General features: G+C 44.0%; 1 protein-coding gene across 2 annotated transcripts in view; it reads left to right on the top strand.

The window, feature by feature from the left end:
* SLC22A4 (solute carrier family 22 member 4) overlaps positions 1-18,806 on the top strand; it is a 34,019-nt gene extending 15,213 nt beyond the window's left edge. Inside the window, exons 4-10 of one of the 2 annotated variants that reach the window (XM_068960084.1) lie at positions 2,709-2,880; positions 7,152-7,278; positions 9,527-9,627; positions 10,623-10,837; positions 11,578-11,760; positions 14,485-14,620; positions 15,887-18,806. In XM_068960084.1, coding sequence (XP_068816185.1) covers positions 2,709-2,880; positions 7,152-7,278; positions 9,527-9,627; positions 10,623-10,837; positions 11,578-11,760; positions 14,485-14,620; positions 15,887-15,962 — 1,010 coding nt within the window. In that variant the 3' untranslated portion in view covers positions 15,963-18,806. Of the gene's footprint in view, positions 1-2,708; positions 2,881-7,151; positions 7,279-9,526; positions 9,628-10,622; positions 10,838-11,577; positions 11,761-14,484; positions 14,621-15,864 lie in introns of both variants that reach the window. The other variant, XM_068960085.1, reaches the window with a different exon arrangement.
* Positions 18,807-23,392: the final 4,586 nt, after the last annotated feature.

The following is a 23,392-nucleotide window of genomic DNA, read 5'->3' as shown; positions in this document are numbered from 1 at the left end:
CCTGGTTACTTGAACAGTAGCCTTATTAGGAGATGGTATCTTCACTTTCTCCATCCTTCAACCTGGGATCTGCTGTTCTGGTGTTACAGCCTTCTGTTCCAAAAAATAAACTGTGAAATTTGTTCCTGCTTAACAGTAAACTCACTTGACCCTGTGTCGGTCTGCCATCCACCGACCTGTTCTTAGCAGAAGCATTCAACAGGGAATTGCAGGTTAAATCCCAAACGGGCTGAGCAGGGGAGCAGATCGGTTTCCTGGTTGCGCAGGTTGCGGAGGCTCCTGAAGGTCCGCCAGTCCTCAGCCTGCGCCTGTGCTTATCTGTCCTGGACAGTGTAGAAACAAAACCGACAGGAGTTGCTCCTTCACCTGAACTTCACGGATACTCCTGGCTCCTTTTCTTTCCTCAGTAGCTCAGTGGCTCTGTTTTGGGGAACGACGGCTGCCGCTGGTGCTGTGAGCGCGCCGCTGCGGTGCAACGCGGCAGTGCAAGGCTTTTGTGCCTCCCCGCGTAAGGATCTGTGAGACCGAAGCAGGTTTGCCAGGTAGGAAAAAGGACTGGGAAAGAGTGACTGTGCCGTGCCGTCAGCCAGGGCAGCGTCCCGGCACGTGCCGCAGGGGTAGCCGAGCGGCAAGCAGCTTCTCCGGTGGTGGGATGGCAGAGCTCCCGGCGGCTGGCAGCAGGGAGAAGTCGGCGGAGACAGGAGCGCGGGATTTCGTGTGCCCTGGGGCTGCTCTGATTTGTGCTAGGGCCGTACTGGGACCAGGGCGAAAGCAGGCACGTGGCAAATTCGTCGCTGTCCTCCTCCAACGGAGATGGCTGCCTGGCTGAGGAGTCGGGGGCTCGCACAGAGGGGAGCGACAGGCCTTGCAGGTAAAAGATCTGGGTAGTCAGAAATCGGGAAGCCCGGTAAAGGGCTTGCGTTCATAGAGTAGCACCGAGCAACACAAGAGCAGATCCCTATCAGTCTGGGCAAACGCGCCGCGTTCAGGTCAACGCGCGCTTCGTTATCGGTACAATCGAGTGATCGCAGGCGACCGGCGCGGTCGGGCTGGATGGGTGACAGTTTGTTAAGCTGTGGGGAATCTCAGATATGGCTAATACAAGCTGCTGGTACCCGTTCACGGATTTCTTCTTCCGAATTAGATGCCGCTTGTCAAGGGGAAGGAGTAAAAACTCTGATCAGACTGGAGAACGTAAAGAATCTGTCTCCCTGCGCGGGGAAAGGCAGCACAGCAAATCTGACACTCGATTCTTTCGGAGAAAATCCTGATGTGTATATATATATTTTTTTTTTTCTGAGAAGAGGCATATTCTCTTCATGAACATGCCTTCTGTGTGGTTTGCTTCCTTTAAATGGCTTAGAATAGAGAGAGGTTGGGAAGCAGCGTAGTAGAAACGATCTAGGCAGAAGCGTAAAGGATGCCATACAAGGCAGAATTAAAAGCCTGAGAATATCCACACTGACATATTTAGAAACAAAAAATTAAAAAAGCTAAGGGCCAAGATTTTTCAAATATAGGCACTAGAAGATTTGGTCTCACACTTGTGCTTAATCTGCCCAACAATAAACAAGACGGCCAATATGACTTTATCAGTTCACCCAAGAGTTTGTCTGGGATTAACGTACAGTCCTAGAGCTCAGTATTTTGGAAATCAGGCTAATGAAGGTAATTTAAATATCCCCTATTCCGTCTTTCCCCCGAGGAGAGGATGCTCAGAGCTGTTGGGTTCGGCTGGAACCGGTGGGACTTGCCCCTGCAGGAGCGTTTTGAGCTGGTTTGACCGTCCAGGTGCATGCTGCGAGGCTAAGAGACGAGGAAAAAAGTATGACATAAACTCTTTCACTGCAAGCTAACCTATATCACGGGCTTGCAGCAGACTGCAAATACACACTAGCAAAGTCGGTTTGGTCCCTGTCCGCGCAGTACTGCTGCGGAGAACGAGGCTGCGCGTCGCAGAGGCTTTATGCCTTTGCGGAGGCGTTTGGCGTCGGCCACTGCTGGAAACGGGACGCAGAGCCCCGTGGGCCAGTTCTTTAACCTCAAGATATGTGGAGCAAACCACAAAAGAGTTCATATTTCAGCGTGCGTTTCCACATGGTAGCCCTTTATTTTCTGTTCCAAACTTATTTAAACTCCTGGGAGATGTGCACAAACAAGATTTCGTTAAAAGGACACTGTCAGCTGTTTCTTCTTTTTAATTTGTCAGCCTTTGCAACAGAGGAGAATTCGGTTAACCCTGAGGCTCCTAAGCCTGGGTTAGATCTGTGAGCAAATGTTGACGGCGATAATGTAGAAGCTGAATAGACGCTGCTATTAGACTGTGTTTAGTGTTGAAAACAGTTTTGTATCAGACCCTGCAGGACTATCCCAAAGGTCAGTCGAAAAGACCGGGTGGTGGCTGCTCTTCGAATTGATTCAATTGCGCAGCTGCTTCCAAGAAAGGTGTACGACAAAAGTCTGGAGGGCTCTCCCACCAGATTAGTATCACCTTGAAGATGATCTGTTACTCCTTGAGTGTATTGTGGACTATAATTTGCCTATAACTTGAACTGTAACTCCTTGACAGTGTCCCTTTAAGTATGATAAGAGAAACTAATCTTTGCTAAGATTGTTTTAGCATATTTTTTGTAAATGCAGTAAACTATTTAGTCATGATTAAAAAGAAAGAGTTAAAATGCTAATCCAACCTCCCTTGTTTTGAACAGGAACAGAAATTCTTGGCAAATCAGTTCGTATTATATTCTCTACGTTAGGAGTTTGCATATTTTTTGCAATTGGCTACATGTTGCTGCCACTATTTGCTTACTTCATCAGAGACTGGCGGATGCTGCTACTGGCTCTCACTGTCCCCGGGGTGTTCTGCGTGCCGCTGTGGTGGTGAGTGCAACCGTGCCGCAAGGCGCTCAGCTCCAGAAAGTCCCATCTGCAGCTGACTTCTCCAGTCTGATCTGTTGCATAACCAGAAGGTTATAACTTCAACTTGCTGTGGGGTGTTTTTTTCCTCTTTGCCCTCCTCTTCAGTTTTTGGCATCGTATTTGCCATGTGAGCAGACCTTGCCTCGAAGTGGAAGGGGCTTTCTTGTTTTTTTTTCTTTTTGCCAGTTTTAAATCAAGCTAACTGTCTGCTGAACCTCCCTGGCCATGTGCTTGAATCCACTTTTCACCAGCTTTCCAGTGCAGCTTGAGAATTTTGTATTTAATTCCTTACTCTGAACACTGTTAATCACCTTTTTGTTTGCCCCTATACTATTGCTGGATGAGTTGTACTGTACTTCATTTTAACTTTTTTTGCTTCCTTTTTTCTTTAAGCCATTTTTTTTCATGTGGATTCAACTGTTGATTGCTGCTAAAGTCTCACTGAAATGCTGTACAAGTTTTGTGTTATGTTATACACATGTAACATGGGAAAGGCGAAGGATGTTTAATATTAGATGTTGAATACACTCCCGTACAGCCTTCTGGAATAAGGTCCTGGGCAGTTTACACTTCATATCTTGAAAGTTCTCTACTTGGTTAGTAATACTCTACCCTTGGAGGAGGAACTTTCTGACTTACGACAACTGCACGATTTTTTTTCTTTCAATTTGCTTGTAACCTTATTGCCTTTGGCATTATCAGAATGATTCAGAGCCCCCAAATCGTGGGGTTGGAAAACACTAGTAGGAACATCAGCGTCCCAGAGCTGTGTTTACCCAGCAGGCCGACCTGAAAGCAGAATCTTCCTTTAGCTCCCAGATGCAGCAGCTTTTTCCAGGAAGGGAAACACAAGAGATGTACCTCCTTGTAAGGAGTGCTTTCATCTTGACTGTATCAGATTCTCCACCAGCGGCGTGGAGGTCCTCAAAGCAGGCGAGGGTCAATGAAGCAAGGACAGCCCTATCAGGAAAATAGGATGTTTTGCTCCCTCTCCTATTTATTTTCTTTCTTAGGCTGAATTTTAAGTTCTTGTCCAAATTCAGGGTGGATAGAGTAAAATCTTCATTCCTCTAAGGCAGTCTCTGAGAAGGAAAAAAAAGAAACCGTACAAATTATTTTAAATTAAAAAAAACACTAACTCTGGATTAACTTAGTAGACTGTAATGCTCATTTCACAGTTTCAGAAGCTTGTCTGACTTGCTTGTAGATGGTGCCTGATCCAAATACTGTGCAACTCTTCCCTGAATGGCGCTCCTGATTCTTTTGCAGTACTTCTACACAAGCTGGGAACACCTTTAGTACATTACTTTGAGTATAAAGTCACAGAACATGAACCACAACTAATTAATCATATGCATCTCTACTGATCCAGCCCCTTCTTCATCCTGTAGAGAGGAGATATCAACTACTCTGGCCTTTAAAGGTTGGGAGTGCTGCCATGGGGCTGGCCCAGCGTCTTGGTGCTGGAGATGCGTGGGGACTTAGGCACTTAGGCACATCTGTATTTTAAATTTAAGGTAGAAAAGAACTGTGGAAGCTGACCAGCACAGACTGCCACTTGCATTATTCTACCTCAGCGCTGTTGGGCTTTCTCCCTTTTTCTTCCCCATTTTCCTTTTTCCTTCAACTCTTCCCCAACTACTACAAACGTGCACCAGCTTCTCTTCTCTAAACCCTGGGTAGGTGGGCACACAGCCAAAGACAGCAGATGGTGTGTGCCCAGCCATGTGGAGGATAGAAGGTATTATTTGATTTCTGAGAGCCCAGGAAGGGGGAAAACTTGTGTGAAGACCTAGAAGCTTGTGTAGCATGAGCCTGAAGGTAAGTTCTCCCAAGCTGTGCTCACAGCCGGGTGAGCTGAGGGCAGTAGAAGGTGGGCTTCAGCGTGCACCTGGAGATTTCTTTCCCTGTTTTACGAGGAATGTCAGCAGCCCAGGCAGCTTTGAGAGTGGAGGACAGAGCCTACACTGAATCACAGCAGTGACAGGTACCTAGCAAAGGGCAAGAAGCTCTACCACAAATGCCTGCTTAGCAGATTCTGTAGTGAGAGTGCTGACAGAGCATGAGCAGGGGCTGTAGATAGCTCAGGGGAGCAAGCATTGCGTGTAACCTGCAGCTTTACTTGCCTGTGTTGCCCATTTCCAAGGATGCCAACAACAGGCTTTGGCAGTGACAGCCTTGCCCAGCACAGATATTCTCCTGTTTTAATTCTGCATGCAGCTCTCCCCTGCGACTTGAGGAATGCAGTAACTCTGCCTGGCTAAGCTGAAGGTTGGCTGTCCCATGCCCTGCTCCTGTGAGCCGCTCTGCTCTCCTCTTGGTTGCTGAGTCCATGTTTTCTTTCCATCTTTCCATTGCGTTCATCCACCTCGGCCTTAATGCTCTGGTGGGAATGTAAGTGCACCCTCACTTGGCTGTGGATGCTTTGCACTATCAGGCTGCAAAAAGAGTTAAGGAAAACTTGAGTGCTGTTCTCAGCTCGACAGAAGCATTACGGAAGGTCAGGTATCCTTGTTCTGCTGCTGCCCTAGTCATCTGGTTTTTTTTTGAAGGGATAGTTATTTAGAAACTACAGAAGGAAAGGTGTGGTATCTTTCATGCTCCCAAATATAAAGATAACTTACCCAAAAAGTTATGTGAAGTAGTTTCTTCTTTTTGTATTGGTCTTAACTGAGGAACTCCTTTCTTCCTATTATCTTGAAACAGTTATATCTACAAATAAGAAATTAACGTTTATAACAGATAAGTGATTTAGATCTACTCTTCTGTAGTTTAAAACGTCTCCTGCAGATCTCAGTCTTGTCAGATCTTTTTTTTTTATTCTTAAAGTCTTAAATCAAACCTTTAAAATGGTTTTTCAGCTCTAACTCTGCTATCATCTGATTTTAAAGACTATCAGATTCTATTTAGAAGTTATTTTGGTATATTTACCTGGAAATGTGTTGAAGTTCTCCAGCACAGGTGTATTTCACTGTGCATCGAACAGCTGCATTTTGTTAGGCAAGAGGGATGGGGAGAAGCTGGCTTTGAATGTAAACCCGTTAAGAGTTCTGCTGCAGAAATGGGCACTGTGAGACATACGAAGTTTGTCAGGACTCCTGTCTTCTCTTCTTGCCTCCAAAGGCATGGCTTCAGAGCCCGGCCCTGAAATGTGTTTGGAATTGGGAATCTCCACACTTTTGGGGAGCATAAAGCACGCATAAAATGACCATACATGGCACCTTATAGTCTGGGACTAATGTGATGGTAGACGGGGATCAAGGTGCACTGGCAAAACTGTGTTGACACAGGTTGGTGTTAGATGGAATATAGGCATCTGGACCCACTACTTCCGTGAAGATGCTGCTTACGCATCGTCCTTCTCTTTTATTCATTCCTATTCCAAATACTCCAAAATGTTTCCAGGGTCATCTCTGCAGTCTTGTTCATCAACTTACTCATGAAGAAAAGCAGCGCGGATAGCTTACCTCTCATAAATTCGTGTTAGTAGTAGAGCAAGCTAATAGAAATCCTCTGACACGCAAAACATTGCTTTGGGTCAGCTCTTTAGGGAATTCATTGGAAAAGGAATATCTGACCTGCTTTTTTCCAAGGAGAGGAAAAATTACTGCTGACTAAAGAAAGAAAGATCTAAAGATCTGTTAAGATCAAAGGATTTAGTTAAGGAAAGGTGGAAATTTCTGTCCTCTGTTTGGTGTTAATTCACTCAGCATGTGCTCGGAATTGATTTGTAAATATTACTGCCCTTCACCTGAAAGAGCCTGCATCAGATTAGTGGTAAAATCATGAGATTTGTGCATAAGCTTCCTGTGACACAGAGCCTCTAAATACATCGTCTACGCATTTAAAGCATTTCGACACTGTAGGCAGTTTCCTAAGAAAAATTTTGTTTAGCACTGGTTAAGCTACCTGCATCTTTGCTGTTCATTTAGTAACCTCTGTCATTTTGGTGGGCATCAGTTATCACCTAAAAATCAACAACCTAGAAAAGGACCTAAGCACACAACTGCTTAAGCATGAAAATAAACGTGTTCCATATACTTGAATTCTTGTGTTGATCCCAGTGGGACAAAGTCATGAATTACGTTACCCACATGCTTATGTGTTGACTCCGTTCTATTACAAGTAATCTGTGAGACGAGGGGGTAACGCAGAAAAACTATAAATGTATTTTTAATAGCGTTTTGACTTTTGTGAAAATGTTGAGTCATTTATTCTGAAACTTATTCCAGGATCATTCCTGAATCCCCTCGGTGGCTAATCTCCCAGGGAAGATATAAAGAGGCAGAAGCTATTATCCGCAAGGCTGCAAAAATCAATGGCGTTCCAGCCCCTGCTGTGATTTTCGACACCACAGAGGTATATTTCATATGTCCTGTTACTTTACCTCTTCCGCAGTTTTCCCCTTTGGCCAATTAATTTCTTGTGAAACAGAACAGCAGGGGTTTACAACGCTAAAGGCTGGCATTTACTGTTGGCACAAGGTAAGTGGTAGCTTGTTAGGGTTAGCAAGCTCAAAGCGAGAAGCCAGAAGGTTTGCTTCTTTGTTTGTTCTTTACGGTAAAATTCTCTTCTTCGGCAGTGGTTGGTTGTGGTTTTGAGACCAAGGGTCGCTCAAGTTGCTTCATCATTCAGGCAGTTGAGAAGATCTAAGGAGAACATGCATGTATTTTCATCGCAGCTTGGCACGCTATTAGCAGCTTGCAATTTAGCAGCAGCTCTTCCACGAGAGAACTGGTCCCGTGTCCAGCGTTAAGAGCGCACGTGGGCCCGTGCTACGTGGGAGCGCCAAAGGGGTTCTTCGGACTTCACAAACCAGTAAAAGCACCTAAAAGTGCACTTGAAAAGTATGACTATAGTGAAGGCAGTAAATAATATGAAAGTCTTCTGCAAGCTTGTTTCTTGTATTTCATCTTCATTGGTAAAACGAAGGAAGCCCAGCACAGCACTCACAAGCGTCTTGAGTGGGCGCAGCACCGGAGCCCTGGGACCCGGACCGGCTCGTCCCTGTGCTCCTTTCCCCCTCTAGTGGCTGCTGCTCCTTAAAAGGCAGAGTAATTTTTCTTGCTCAAAGAAACCGGCCCCACTTCCAACACTCTGTTAATAATGATCACGTGTACGTACGTCAGATCTTATGCTACGGCGTTACTATTAGCACCTGCATTTTATGTGTCCTAACCAGTGATACAACAGAAAGACAAAGCACCACGTGCTTTTCTGCAATAACTGCAGGAGAGAAATGCAGCTTGCTGTATTCTTGTTGGCAGCATCAATTTCTTGAACGTCATGCTTAAATTTTGGCTGGGTTGCTTCAGCTCTCTTTGCAAGCGTATGTTTGCGTGCAAATTCAAGTGTGTGATCTAGCTAGGGGAAGCTCCTCCTACAAAAAGTGTGGAAAAGCACTTTCCTTACCTGCTGGCCAGAGTTCAGTGTCTTTCATACTGGAAATTACTTTTTCAGTCTCCAACGGATGAGTCTGCTTTTGATCATTGCTCCATATTTTTAAGTCCAATTGGCAGCTCATCTATCCTTATACTTTGCGGGAATCTCACATGCCTGAGTGCCTGTCCACAAAAGCCTAGGGATTATGTTCACATATTGAATCCTCCGCTGAAGTATTTTCCAAGCACTGCCAGAGAAGCATTCCTTGGAACCCACAGTCTTTTCCTAGGAAGCAAAATCTCCTGGCTAGCCAAATACAGACAGCCAGGAAGGCTCCACAGCTCACCTTCTCGCAAGCAGACTTGCCATGACTTGGCTTGTACCTGAAGCAACTAGCTTGAGACCACATCCGTGTCCCTCGCCTTGCTGGCTGCTCTTCTGAGTCAAAGCAGGTACCAGCTTTAGCACTGGCCTTTGTGCTCTCTGGGAAGTGCTAGGTGCCTGCTGAGCCCTGGAGTGAAGCCCTTCCTTCGGCCTGGGAAGGACAGGACTGGGAGGAGAGCCCAGCTGCATGCTCACTGGTGCAACCCAGCCAAGGAGGCCTCTGTGCAGGCAGAAGCAGCATCCCCAGATCAGCAAACAGAAACTTGCTTCAAGCCTCAAACTGGTCCCCCTACCCCCCCACCTCCAAAAGAGCAAGGAGAGAGGGGTGGATGTGGTGATACACACTGCTCTTGGTACTGAGTTCTAGCATCCCGTGCCCCGCTGGGGCAGGGCGCTGGCAAGCACGCAGCGAAACTGGAGGATCTTTTGCATTTATTTCACACAATTTGTGAAGCTTGAACAGAAGAGAGTTGAGCAGACGCTGCAGAGAAAAATCCCTTTGGTAATGAGATTACTACTGGAAGTTCTGTGTCAGGTCATGAAGGAAGCTGCAGTGCATCTTTTCCGCCAGCTGATAGTCCCTTGTAAAATAATCAACGTGGTGCTATGGTTTCAGTGCTAACACACACAACTGGAAGTTACCCTGGAGTGCAGCTGGGTGCAGAGACAAGCTACCTACCTAAAGGACACTTTCCCTGATGCAGAACTGGCTCTTGGGCTGACTAGTTATCCCCCAATGTAGTCCTAACTTCATAATTGCCCAGACTTGTGGGTATGCAAAGGTTGTTTTGCTCTTAGGTATGCGGGAATTTTTTTGGTTTTGTTTTCCTTTTTCCTTCAGATGCAGGATTTGAAGCCTCAGCAGCAGCAGAAGGCTATCCTTCTGGACCTATTTCGAACCCGAAACATTGCAACTATTACTATTATGTCATTACTTTTGTGGTAAGGAAATGTGTATTCCTAAAGTACCCAGGCACTAGAATAAGTTCTGATTTGAGGGCGCATGTCACAGTTTTAGATAATGAGTCTTACAGTCTTGGACCCTACTTACACATGGCCCTTGGCTAGTACATGGTCTTCAATGATCCTTGCATCCACAATGGTTTAATACAGAAGAGTATAGAAAGAATAGCCTAGACTCAGATGTAAAATATTTAGAAAAACATAAGAAACAACTTATGTATTTTTAATTTGGGGTTTTTTTGGTTTGAAGAAATTCTCATCATCGTGTCTCTTTGAAGAGAAATGTCTGTCTTTAAACATGGGCAGCAACTCAGTAACATAGCAGGAACTAGAACCCGTTTGTTGCCAGCTTTTTTGTTCTGTTTTGTACAGTGCCTTGCTCAGTGAGATCCTCGTCCCTGCCTGGGGAACTACATGGAATGAGGGCCCAAGTAATACCATAGAGACAAACTGTGATCCTTTTCTGTACATATTTCCCCCAGGGTAAAGGAACTGGCTAGTACAGTTGGCGTGCCCGAGTGAGGCAGTCTTGAGATTTGAAACCTGAACATCCAGCTCTCTCGTGAAGATTCAAATGAGATGTAACGGAACTGCGGAGGGGTGGGAGATTCTTTCACTGGCGTTTGCTTTAAGAGCATAGCTGGCACTGAAAGTTTTCAAGACTTACTTCATTGTGCTGTTTATGAATCCATTGCAGTGAAAAGCCTTTGTATATGCCTTTCACAAAGCCCTTCACTTAATGTTATATGTACAGGAAGGACAGTGAAATCAGAGGTCTCGGCAAGCTGCTGTGGATATGATCACTGCAAGGAATGAAAGAATTAGAAAGATGGGGTTGCCACTGAAATTTCTAATCCCCACTGTCTGTGGTCATGCTTTGCTTCACCCTATTTCTGTAACAAGAGCTGAGGTAACACTGTAGACGTTTGAAGAACAGTATTTCTTGAATAATTTATTTTTATTGCTTTTCTCAGGATGCTAACGTCAGTTGGTTACTTCGGCCTGTCACTCAGCACTCCAAATTGGCATGGAGATGCCTACATCAATTGTTTCCTCTCAGCAGTGATTGAAATTCCTGCTTACGTGATTGCCTGGCTTCTCCTCCGATCCCTACCTCGGAGGTATTCAATATCTGGCACCTTGGTTTTAGGAGGAGGTGTTGTCCTCTTCATCCAGCTGGTTCCTGCAGGTACCAAATTCAATACATGACTTAGTCCCATAAATTTATATTATAACATTATATAACATATAATATTTATATTTATAACATTTTATTTACCTATCTATTGCCTCCATAAAATTATTGGAAACCATGATCAAACTTATAGTCTGAGGTCAAATTTATGCTGATTGCTTGCAGCTGTGATTTTTTAATAATATAAATATATGTATATGCTGAGTCACGCACAGCGCTCATTTATTGTGTTAAATTACTGAGCTCTTTGTAGTCCAGGGGAAGCAGCTTGTAAAATGAGAGCCAAGAGTGTGCTGTGATTTATCTGGTTATGCCTAATGGCTAAAAATCCCTGCGAGTTCTGCAGGTTTCACTGTGTATAAATACCCACAGGGTGCTGCTAGAAAAGGATGGTTGTAAGCATGTGCTTTGTTATCGGGTAAATGCAGAATCTTGTTCCAGTTCATTTTACTGTGACAGAACCAACACCTAGGAAGTATGAAATAATTTGCCTGCTCCTTCTAAACTGTCCTCAACAGGAAGCTTGGAGCCAAGTAATCTAGGGACAGGGCCACTATGCTGTATAACTGAGATCTTATGATTTAAAAAATGAACAAATAAAAAGAACACCACAGTGGGTGAGGGAAGGAGGGGAAAGTGGGAAGTGATATACTCCTGGAGTGGTAAAAGAAGTACAAGTAATAAGTACGGGGTGTAGTTTATTCACCTTGACTTTTTTTTTCTCCTCCCTCCAGATCTTTATGTCCTGTCGGTTGGCCTGGTGATGCTTGGAAAATTTGGAATCACATCTGCATTTTCTATGCTTTATGTCTACAACGTTGAGCTATATCCAACGTTAGTCAGAAACATGGCAGTTGGGGCTACTTCCACAGCTTCCAGAGTGGGCAGCATCATTGCTCCTTACTTTGTGTACCTGGGTGAGACATCTTGCGTTGCTTCCCTGGAACTACACACACAACTGCACAGAAAAAGTTATCTGAAATTCTAAGGTGCAAATTCAGCTGTTAGCCCCTTAATATGTTGTCTTGTAAGTGCCTTCTCATACTTTGGGTTTGAGTTCACTACTGTACGCTATAGAAATCAGAGTTCAGGGATTTTCACGAAAGCTTAACATCGAACAACAAGGCACTTCTTTCCTTCTTCATATAGCAGAGGACTGAGTCAGTGCTGGGCAAAGCGAAGATGGTAAGATGATAGTTGGTCCCATCTTGGCCGTTGGTATTACCTCTGGTACTCCAGCTGGTTTCCCAGAGGCCTCCTGATGCCAGGAGAGTTTAACAAGTAGTGATATAGCAAGTAAGCACAGGTAGGAACCTCGTTGCATTGTACCCTTTGTCATCGAATCCTGAGATGAGAACGTCAGAAGCCGGTAGACCAGGCGGCAATTCAGACATTCTCTGAATCTGTTCTCTAAAGCAAGATGGGGAAAATATACAGACTAAGAAGCACAAGAGTGTGTCTAGTTGTGATCTTAGTAAAGTGATTTTTGTGGGTTAAATCCGGCACCTGGCATTAAGAAAATGCCAGGACTGAAGCTGCTATGTAACTGTGTGGACCCACTTGAACATACACTGTGTGACTCACTTTCTGTTTTACATGACCATGGTTTTTTTTTTCTTTCCTCTCAGCCTTCTGTCTCATTCAATGTAGTAGATGGATTGTGCTCACTGTTACAGAATAGCTATTCATTTTGCTTTTTCTTATTGTTTCATGCCTTGATCTCTAAGCAGAATTACTAATGTCCTCATAGGCTTTTTCTGACGTTCATTACCATCACTTTCTGAGTGCTGGACAAATATAACTGATAAAACAAGCAAACAAAAAAACCCAACACCTCCAGGATACACAGAAATGATCCCCGTGCTGCAAACAGGAAATAGCCACAAAGAGATTAAGGGACTAGGGATGGAAGTATCTTCATATTGGCTGCCCAGTCTGGGATGCCCAATCTCCTAGCTAGCCAGACCTAGTTTCCTTCCCTCAGACACATTTTATTTCCTTCTGCCATCACTGGATGCGACTCAGCCCTCCCTTAAACCTAACAAGTTACCCACCGACTTTGCTTCCTACTGAGCAGACCCTTGCCTGATAGAAAATGAGTACAATTGTCCTGACTCTAGCGGAGCATTGCTGATTTACTCTTGAGGAGTTACTCCTGATTCGTGATTCCAGAACAGGTGAGAGCCATGTGTTGTCTCACCTGTACGTTTCAGTGCGACAGCATTTTTGGCTCATTGATGATACTTTCATATCCAAAGGCTTTTTGGTTTTGTTTTCCTCCCCCCCACCCCCCAGGTATAGAATTACTTGACAATGGCTAAAACTTTGGGTTGTTTTTGTAACAAGAATGATGAAAAAATATTCTCTTTACTTCATACTTTTATTTTACATTTATACTGTACAAGAGAGCATGATTGTGATGCTCCTCAGGGTCTTCATTCACTGTTGCAGCATAAGGAACAGTAACAGAGATATATATACAGCATAAAGAAGTTTTTATTGTTTTTTTTTTCCTCTCAGATTTCCTAAGGGCCAGCCTCTAAGAATCTTGTTTCAAGTCATCAGAATAGTTTCCTAAACTTCAAGAGGTTTAGGAGAAACTCGTGAGCTACTGATATTTGCTACAGCTAAATTAGGCCCCTGCAGTTCATCCAGCTCGTGAACACAGAAGGAGATCAAATCACAAACTTTGGCTCTGTGTGAAATACCCAGGGATCTTCATTTTAATCCTAGTTTATTCTATACATTATTAAGTATTCTGCTTTATCCCAACTGAAAAATAAAGCTGTCAAATGCTATTTGGTACTTTCTCTACCTTAAACGCATTAATTCCTGGCTACTTCCTTTACTGAAAGACCTTTTCATTTCTGTTCTATTATGACATGGAAATCTTGCATCCTGCCCAAACACTTGTGCGCTAACTTCAGACTTCTGGCAGTGGCCACTATTTTCTAGTCCAAAATCAGAATCTGAGTAGACCAAGGTCACAGCCTCTTGTCTGTCAAGGGAGGCTTCATGCTTTCTCTGCTTCTATTATGGAAAGTATTTAAGAATTCCCCTGTTAATGTCCCGTTAGTCTTTTCCCTTCTTTTCCACAAGACCAGCAGCACACAGAATCCCGGACAGCTGGTGAGTGTCTGGTTGCTTATGAGCGCTTCTTTTCTTTCACATTTTTAATCGCTCACATTCTATTATTTGACTGAAAATGTGGTTCCAGATGACAGGATAGCACTAAAGACTGATCTATTCCAGCAGTGATTCTAGCACAGTTGTTATCTTGCAAAGATGTTAGCTATCCCAGCTGAAAGTGTACAGAGAAACTATTTGATGCTATGCGAACAGTAGTTGGCAGTATGGGAGATTGCTTGAGCCTGATGATAGCTAGTGGTCATTCTAGATCATACAGTATAGTTTCAAATTGGAAAAAAGGTTGGCTAGCTAGTAGATACAATATATAACTCAGTTTTGGATTCACCTGTGATATTTATAAAGATTTCAGCTCATTAGTCCAGATGAATGCTGTGTTACAGTGATGTCTGAAATAAAAATTTTTATTTTATTTATTTATTTTATATTTATTATCAATGGGTTCATTGATTGTGGGTGTATAATTAACGTTGTCATGTCCTGTGTTCTGCCAGGTGCTTACGACAGATTCCTACCTTACATCCTCATGGGAAGCTTGACTGTGTTGATAGGGATCCTTACCCTGTTTCTCCCTGAAAGCTATGGTAATCCTCTCCCTGAGAACTTTGAACAAATGCTGAGGGTGAAATGGTAAGTCAGTTTTATCCATGCTATATTTCACAAGAATGTAGGACCTCTTTGTACATAGTCCCTTTTCACGCTCAGTAAATATGTTTTATCAGATCTACTGCAAAACATCAACGCTTTCAGAATGGCTTTTAGATTTTTTTGTTAATTTGACAGACATTAACATTATGCAGTTTTTCCAGAATCTCTGAATCCAAGAGCTGATGTGGTTGAAAGTGGGCACTCACAAATCAAGACTGACCTTCTCATCACTTTGAGACTGTTGCTTCATATCTCAAAATCTTCCCTTTTACATCAAGTAATTTTTGTCCCTCGAGGAGAAAGTTACTTAGAGCATGCATATATATCACACCCCCTAACTCTGATGTATGGCAAAACTATTCTTTCAGTAGGACTGTTTACATTACAAAGTATTTTACCCTTTCAGTAGGAATTCATTAGGTCCTGCTCTAAAAACACAGGATTTCAATGTCCCAGCCTTTTTATTTTGAGAGGGTAGAGACGCTCTGGAACAGCTTTTCTCCCAGTCCATTTGGTTTAGCTATAAGCAAAGATAGTGTTCCCTTGCCCCACCAGATGCTGTTTTGAGTTACCCTGGGCAAACATGTCCACCTGAAATCTGTGTGCATACCTTACAGTGCTGGTGCAGTGGAGACAGCCACTATTTGCTAGTTACTATGGTAGGAGGAAAACTCTTGGCAGAAGCAGAGGGAAGTTGAATTAGCCAAAGTGCAACTCCCTAGCTACCTTCCAGGTTACTGAGAATTTGTACTGTGAACAAAATTTACCCTTATAAGCAATAATAACTTGAAGAAGCTTGGAATTACCTATACCTGATCCTTGGTCTGTATAAGGAACTGTCATTATGTTTTCAGAATGAGAATTCTCAGGTCAAGTTCCTTGAGAAGGGCGTGCTATTCCTTGTCACAGTTAGGGACTTCTCATATGTCTGACCTGTGGCTTTTAAGCTGTGCAGTTGATGAACTGTGGCTAGAGTCAAACCAGATTCCCTTCATAGGTTTCTCGCACAAACAGAATGAAGTAACATTGATTCAATCACTGAATTACTCACATTCAAGTTCCAAATGTTGTTTGCTGCGTTGCTTGTTCTGTCCGGAAAGGCATGCTTTACAGAGCACTGACTTTTTTTTCCCCTACATTTTATATTAGTTGTGTAATGGGATTATTTTAGCAGTGCTATTTGGGAGTGGGGAGTGTCTGGTTTCATTCCGTAAAATGTTATGTAGCTTCTCGATCTCTTACTTTCAGTTTCAGAAACGGGCAACAAACCACCGGTGTTAGGAATTCAAAAGCGAATGCTAAAATTCTGGTAACACCACTGTGAAGAAGGCTGTACCCTCCCAGAAGGGCTGAAAGAACAACAAAGTCTTCTCAAAATGTATTTTCTACCAGAGGAAAACAAACAAAAAACCTACAGTCAATGCTACTGCGACATAGTTGTGAACCTATTATCCCCTTTTGCTGCTGTACCAAATATATAGTTTACTGAACAGATGCTGTCTACTCCCATAAGATTGTTAGTCTGTAATTCGGTGTCCTGATAGCTGGAGTTTTTCAACAGATACAGCCCCTGTCCAAGTTGGGATCTGCATGTGCTAAGCGTGTTTGAAGAGAGGGCTAGAAATGAGTATTAGGAATAATACATCAGTGACTCCACTCAGTCACGTATTCAATTAAAGTTGCTTAAAGAAAAATTGAAAGGCCAAGTTCAAAAAAAAAAAAAAACATAACGCTGGTGTTTTCTCTCACTGTGAATATTGACTGGAAGAGGAGGAGCTGGGTACCTTTCTTTGAAAAATCTCAGCCTACATCTCTAAAGGAAAGATTCCAGCCTCCTTTGAAATCTGTACCAAATCCCAATACACTTTAAGTGGAATCAGAATTTAGTTGAAGGAAAGCACACATAGACTTTATTGGTTTTTTTAAACAAGACATGGGAACAAGTATATTTTGATGTTCCTTACTTTTCCCAGGACCTGGGATCCAGTTCTGATCTACTTCTCCCTGTAAAATCTGATGCTTTTTCACAACGCCTGAGCCCACTGAAATCACTGGGCTTCATGGATCAGCATCTTTGCGGGGAAGAAGTCTTTAATAAGGAGTATAGTTTCTGACCTACTTCTGAGGGGCAATTTCCACATTCAAAAGAAACACAGGCTCCAGCAAATAAATGATTTTTTTCAAACATAATGTGCAGTTTTAGATACCAGATGTTCACGGTATATTGGCATAAGCAGTTTTTTTTATCTTGAATTTTTTTTTCCTCAAATTATTTCATTTCTCCTTGAATATATGCCATGTTGTACTGTACCTTCAGAGGAAACTCATTCCAGTTTTGAAAGCACCTACAAAAATCTTTGCACCATTTGCGGATTTAAAGGCGATTTGATGCTCAAAAAAATCTAATGTTCTGTATGGGAATTGTTCACCTACAGCTGCTAAAAACACGAAAGGGCTAATTTGGGACCACACAGTTATTTCAAAACAAACACCAACAAAGCCAATGTTCTGTTTTTCAAGTCCTACAGATTATGTATGCATTTTGTTCAGTGAAGCAGTATTAGATGAAAAGTCAAATGTAGTAGAGTTTAGAGTTGTGCTACTGCTGTTTTATAAACACTACATAGTTTGAAAAAAGTCTACTACTTCTTACTTTATTATTGGCTGCACATAGACTTTTTGGTCACATAAAGTCTATCAGACCTGGCAGACTGATTTTAGCCTCTAAGTAACAATTAGCCATGATTTACCTTCTGTAACGGCCAGCAGAAGCACGCTGTTTCACCTTTAATATGAGAGTTCGTGGCAATTTGTCTGCTGCTGGCCCTTGGCAGAGGAAGGAGTAGCTCCCTGTAAGTTCAAGCACAAATATAAAGCTTTATAACATTTAAATGCAAGTAACTTGTACAATTATTTCAAGCTGCAGTTTGGGACATGGAAATACTATTTCTTTTCATATTAATTTTCTGTGGTCCTGCTTTTGCCATAAATGTAATGTAACATGTAATGAGGCAACATTATCCTGTGATCTCTAACATTGCCTCATCTCTTCTCAAGCCGGAATTTCTCTAATGACAACAACATTTAATTTTGTTTTTACTTATTATATAAAAAATCTATAGAATAACTGTTTAGACTTAACTAGATTTCTCAACAAAACCTTTTTATTGGTGTGAGACAGTTGTGAGGACTTGATGAAATACAGATGGCTATATTTTTATTAAGATTTTTATATTAAGTTGATACTTGTTTTATGTGATCATAGACTCAGATATTTCTAAAAGGCAAATATTTTTATATTCTTGAACTTTGTAGTGTCTTAAAACCTAGTATTCCTTATTTAACTAAGAGAAAGGGTTGTGGGTTTTTTGATGCTTTGTTTTAATTAGCCTCATTTTTCTTGCTTATACTATTATCTAAAGCTAGTGCCAAAATTTTAATACTTTTAATGGCAAATTAAAAAAAATCTTTAACGAGAGTGGCACGCAGTTCTCAGAAGAATGTGATGTTGTTATGAGGACTTTAAATTGTGTCTGAGCTTAGTACAAAAGAGAACGGGAGATTGCTGCAGCTGATGAAGCATTTGCTAGGAAAATTTCTGTCCTTTGCCAGTAAATCTTTCCCAATCTTGAACAGTGATTCCTGAAGAAACTCAAAGAGCAATAGGCTGTGGAAGATTCAAAGAGCAATGAAGCTGGACGGCAGGAATGCCAGTTTCTGGCACGTTACTTTTTTTTTTTTTAACTGTAAAGCTGAAGTAAATAGTATTGGATTAATAGCTGTTGCCAAAAATTAAATGTATTGCTAGTGAACTATCTAAGCCTTTCACTGCAATCTTCAGAGAGTTGTCTGTATGCCAAATACTCAGTGGGGCTCAGTATGGGACCTGTGTGTTTATGAGCAGCTGGGATACTTGTGTAAAGCTCTGAGCTGAAGATGGGGAGGACTGGCTGGATTGCTCCCATTGCTTTCAGTGGGAGCTGTACTATTCCTCATACGTCACCTCCGTCACGTTTACTAGAGTCTATCTGTGTAACCTTTTACCCTCAGTAAGATCTGAAGCTGACTTACTGGATCTGTTAAAACATACATAAAATAACGTAGCCGTTGTCACTTGTTAACTTGTGTCTTTATTGTAATAAAGTGTGCACTGGTATTGTATAACCTACCTTCTGTGTGGCTTATAAGTGAAGAAAGAAGTCTGCCTTGTGCAAGGAAGTTTAAAGAAGTAATTTAAAATTTATTTAGCATGGATTAAGTACGGAACCTCCTCCTTTTAAAATAAGCTCTTCTACACAAGAAAACTATTCTGGTAGGAAATACTAGTGTAGGCCAGTTCTTCCAGCCTAAAATCTCAGCTTTTTCAGATGGTTAAATCCTAATTTCCTGATCCTACAAAGTAACTGAAGTAGTAACCTTTCAGGTTGATGGGTCTCCACAGAATTCCACTACATGCATTTGCAGGTCAAATATATATCCTTTAAAGAAATGCTCAGCTATAATTTTGAGACTGAACTTTTACTTTGTTCATTTCTCACAGTAACCAAGCATACTGAAAACATCCAGAAGGAAAAAATATGTAATAGTAAGTGTAATTGTTTTTCTATTTAAACATGAAGGAAGAGGTTATTTTATCATTATTAATTGTTTAAAAATTATTGTCAGGACACAAATATAACTTGCATAAATTTTTGTGGGAATTCTATTTCTGATATGGTGACCATGTCAGCTTATACTTTATACTTGTCCTAAAATCAAAAAGAAGTTAAAATTTATTAGCAACAAGCAATAGTGTAGTTTTTAATTGTGATGCAACAAACCACAAAGACTAAAGCCTAAGCAGCATCTTCTCCAGCATTTGAAAGGACCTCTACTAGAAAGGCAGTCCAGATAATTCTGCCATACTTTTCAAACTTGGAGATTAAATATGTTGAAATTAAGCAGAAAATCTTTTCCCAATTATTATCCATCAGTAAGCTTCCTGTAAGTCAATGACCTCCCTGAACAAGATCTAAGAACCCAGTATATACCAAGAGTCCAAGATTTCCGTGCCACAGAAATCAGGTCTTCACAACAGTAGATTTTTTTAAAAATCCTCAAAATTATAAAGAAATTCTCTATACTGTAATGACATAAAACAATTTATAAATGGCAGCAAACTGATTTTTTTTACTAGATGGAGAATGAGAGAGGAAATAATCAAAAAGTGGTTCATTATATAATGTAAGCCAGTATCCTTTACCATTAATACACATTTCCTAGCTTTTGTAAGGCAAATGGATATTTATATTTTGGACATATGGGTTGCTTATGGTCAGAGGGTTTTTTGTTTGTTTAGAACGGGTCTTATCTCCTGGGCTTGTTTCCTTTTTGTGATTCCTGTCATCTATATTTTCTGGTCATCTCATTTCCTGTTTTGTCCTAACATTCTGTGATAACAGCCAAACTGGGCTTATACAGCCTATAACTTTTACTTGTATTCTGTCCACATGAAAAGTTAATTTTCCAAATATACTAAAGCCTATTAAATAATAAGATAGACAACGCAAAATGAAATTAAACCAGAAGCTTTATATCCTTTTATTTTGAACCTTGGTGATCCCTTTGGTTACGGGACCTATGGAATTGAACACTTAAAGAAAGGACGTTTTTAAGCAAAATCTGTCAGAAAATCATATTTTCCATCGTGAACAACTGGAGAGTTTCACAGCACAATGATTCCAACATGGAAAGAAAGCTCTTTTTAAAAAGAAGCACTCAAAATTAGTGTAAGATGTATGCATCTGGCTTCCGTCAATTGGAGGTGGAGAAAAATAGACAAAAAAGGGCAATCTGAAACTTGAACTACCTCTGCAGAATAAGGTCAGTTTTTGCACTTAGGGATCATACAGCTTTGTAACAGACCTCTTTATGGAAGATGTGATCTTCCTGCCTTCTTGACAGCACTGCTAGGTAATGACTCATTGGTTTTGGCCTAAGAATAGAAGACTTCCTTACATTTATTAATTGTCAAACACACAGTACACGTTGCCTCAAAGAATACTCCCCAAATGAAAAACTGCATGTCCTTAATAGCAAATCCCTTTTAGACCTACAGGCAATACTGCTTAACAGACGATGGGCGTTCTAGAAATAGGTGGTTGTTGCAGACAGGGACAAGGTAAGGAACTAGTTTACGTTTGGACTTGCAGAAAACTTCCTTCCCTTGATGGTGCTGAGAACAAAACAATTAGTCGAGGCTCCTGACTTACAGGCGTAACTACCCAAACCACAGCCTTACCAATGAACCCTTTAGGCTGCTTTGCTTGTAACTTGTAGCCAAACCAAGGGTATTGCAGTCAATTGAATATATGATTTACATCTCAATACTCTGGTTTCTGACCCTGCTGGGTGATAAGCAGAGCTCTGAGGCCTGTTTTCATGAACTGCTTCTGCCAAGGAGTCACGAGCAGGCACAGCACACGCCAGCAGGCCGGGGCCAGCCCGGGCCTGTGCTCGGGCCTGGCTCCTCGTGCAGAGCTGGGAACCAGCCCAGGCTAGGGAAGCACGTGCCAGGAGCCGGCACGAGGCCCTGCTCAGGCAGGCAGTGAGCAAAGGTATTCGCAGATGCTACACAAACACCCCATCAGACACTTGTGCTTGCTTGCCTCTTTAAGAATGCATGTCCTGACTTTTTGGGCGCGTAAAATAAGGGAACTTTTGCAAGTCAGTTTATGACAAAGTCAAAGTTAAAAAAAGTATTCTAGAGGCAGATAAAAAGTGTTATGTAAAGATGAAATTCCTGCAGCCTTAATAGCATTCCTACCTGATAGGTATTCTTGAGAGGCCAGGCAATGCCTCTCCCCAGTATCCCAGCACTGCAGGCCTTCCTGCCTCCTAGCTTTTGATGTAAATAAAAGTCTGAGGCTCTGACCAGCCTCCAAGCAAGGGCTGAGGAGTCTATTAATATACGCCAACTCTTCCCCGGAGCTCCAGTGCTGTGCACTCTTGAGGGATAACGTGTCTCCGTAGCTCTCAGAAAACAGGAGCACAGCCTTTCTGTTGGCCCCAGCCTATGCTTCCAAGGAAAAGTATTGACAAAACACAGACAGCATGTTAGTCATTCATAGATTTCTATTTTCTTCAGCATGTGTCTGTGATGCTGTGGGCGCAGGCCAGTGTTTCAAGGGGACCGGTGTGGTGCAAGGCCAGCGTGGCCCTCTGTGCTGCTCTAAAAGCTACCGCGCCCTTCCATCTCTGCTTCACAATTCAGCCTCTCCATCTGCAAATCGAGACTATACCTTTGAGATTTACTCACAAAATACGCATCTAAAGGTAGTAAGGAGATCGGGAATCCTTTCCCTTGGACACGATCTCCGTAACTCCTGAAGGGACGATGAGTGTGACCCGTGTCCCTGCTACCTTGTGGGTGTCTCGGGCGTGGGTGTTGGACGCGTCCCCAGGGAGCAGCCCCTCACGGCCCCCTGTTGCGGCGCCGCGGCCGGAGGGTCCCATTCTTCAGGACCCCCTACCTCTGTCCGCTCGCGCCGTCCCGGTGAGCAAGCTGCCCCCATTATTCAGCAGTCGGTGTCCTGATGCAGATCCCTGCTGTCCCATGGCAGAGCTGCCGTCTCTCCTGTTTTTCACAAATATGCAAAAAACAGCCCATAGACCAGAGGCTCGGGGCCTCCGCGGTGCCACGCTCCCCTGAGGGTCTCACGGCCCCCCTGAGGGTCTCGCTGCCCCCTTCATCCCTCACCGCCCCCCTGATGGTCTCACCACCCCCTTCATCTCTCACCGCCCCCCTGAGGGTCTCGCTGCCCCCTTCATCCCTCGCCGCCCCCCCCGAGGGTCTCACCACCCCCCGAGGGTCTCGCTGCCCCCTTCATCCCTCACTGCCCCCCCCGAGGGTCTCACCACCCCCCGAGGGTCTCGCTGCCCCCTTCATCCCTCACCGCCCCCCCCGAGGGTCTTGCTGCCCCCTTCATCCCTCACTGCCCCCCTGATGGTCTCACCACCCCCTTCATCCCTCACTGCCCCCCTGAGGGTCTCACCGCCCCCTACATCCGTCACTGCCCCCCTGAGGGTCTCACCACCCCCTTCATCCCTCACTGCCCCCCTGAGGGTCTCGCCGCCCCCTACATCCGTCACTGCCCCCCTGAGGGTCTCACCGCCCCCTTCCTCTCTCATCGCCCCCCGAGGGTCTCGCCGCCCCCTTCATCCCTCACCGCCCCGCCGAGGGTCTCGCCGTCCCCTTCATCCCTCACTGCCCCCCTGATGGTCTCACCACCCCCTTCATCCCTCACTGCCCCCCTGAGGGTCTCACCCCAACCCCGAGGGTTTCACCGCCCCCTTCATCCCTCGCCGCCCCCCCGAGGGTCTCTCTGCCCCCTTCATCCCTCACTGCCCCCCTGAGGGTCTCACCGCCCCCCCGAGGGTCTCACCGCCCCCTTCATCCCTCACCGCCCCCCCGAGGGTCTCACCGCCCCCTTCATCCCTCACTGCCCCCCCTCATCCCTCACCGCCCCCCCGAGGGTCTCTCCGCCCCCCTCATCCCTCACCGCCCCCCCGAGGGTCTCTCCGCCCCCTTCATCCCTCGCCGCCCCCCTCAGAGCCCGCGCGCTCCCCTCAGGCTCTCGCCGCCTCCGGCCGCGGCCGGGGAGGGGGGGAGGGAGGGGGGGGAAGGGGGCGGGGCATGCCGGGAGCCGGCATGCCCCGCCCCGCCCCGCGGCCATCACCGCGGCGCCGGCAGGGGCGGCCCCGCCGGCAAGCCCC

Source organism: Struthio camelus, chromosome 13, assembly GCF_040807025.1.
Source record: "Struthio camelus isolate bStrCam1 chromosome 13, bStrCam1.hap1, whole genome shotgun sequence".
Taxonomy (NCBI): Eukaryota; Metazoa; Chordata; class Aves; order Struthioniformes; family Struthionidae; genus Struthio; species Struthio camelus.
Note: the sequence above shows the minus strand (reverse complement) of the source record. Positions and strands in the feature narration are given on the sequence as shown.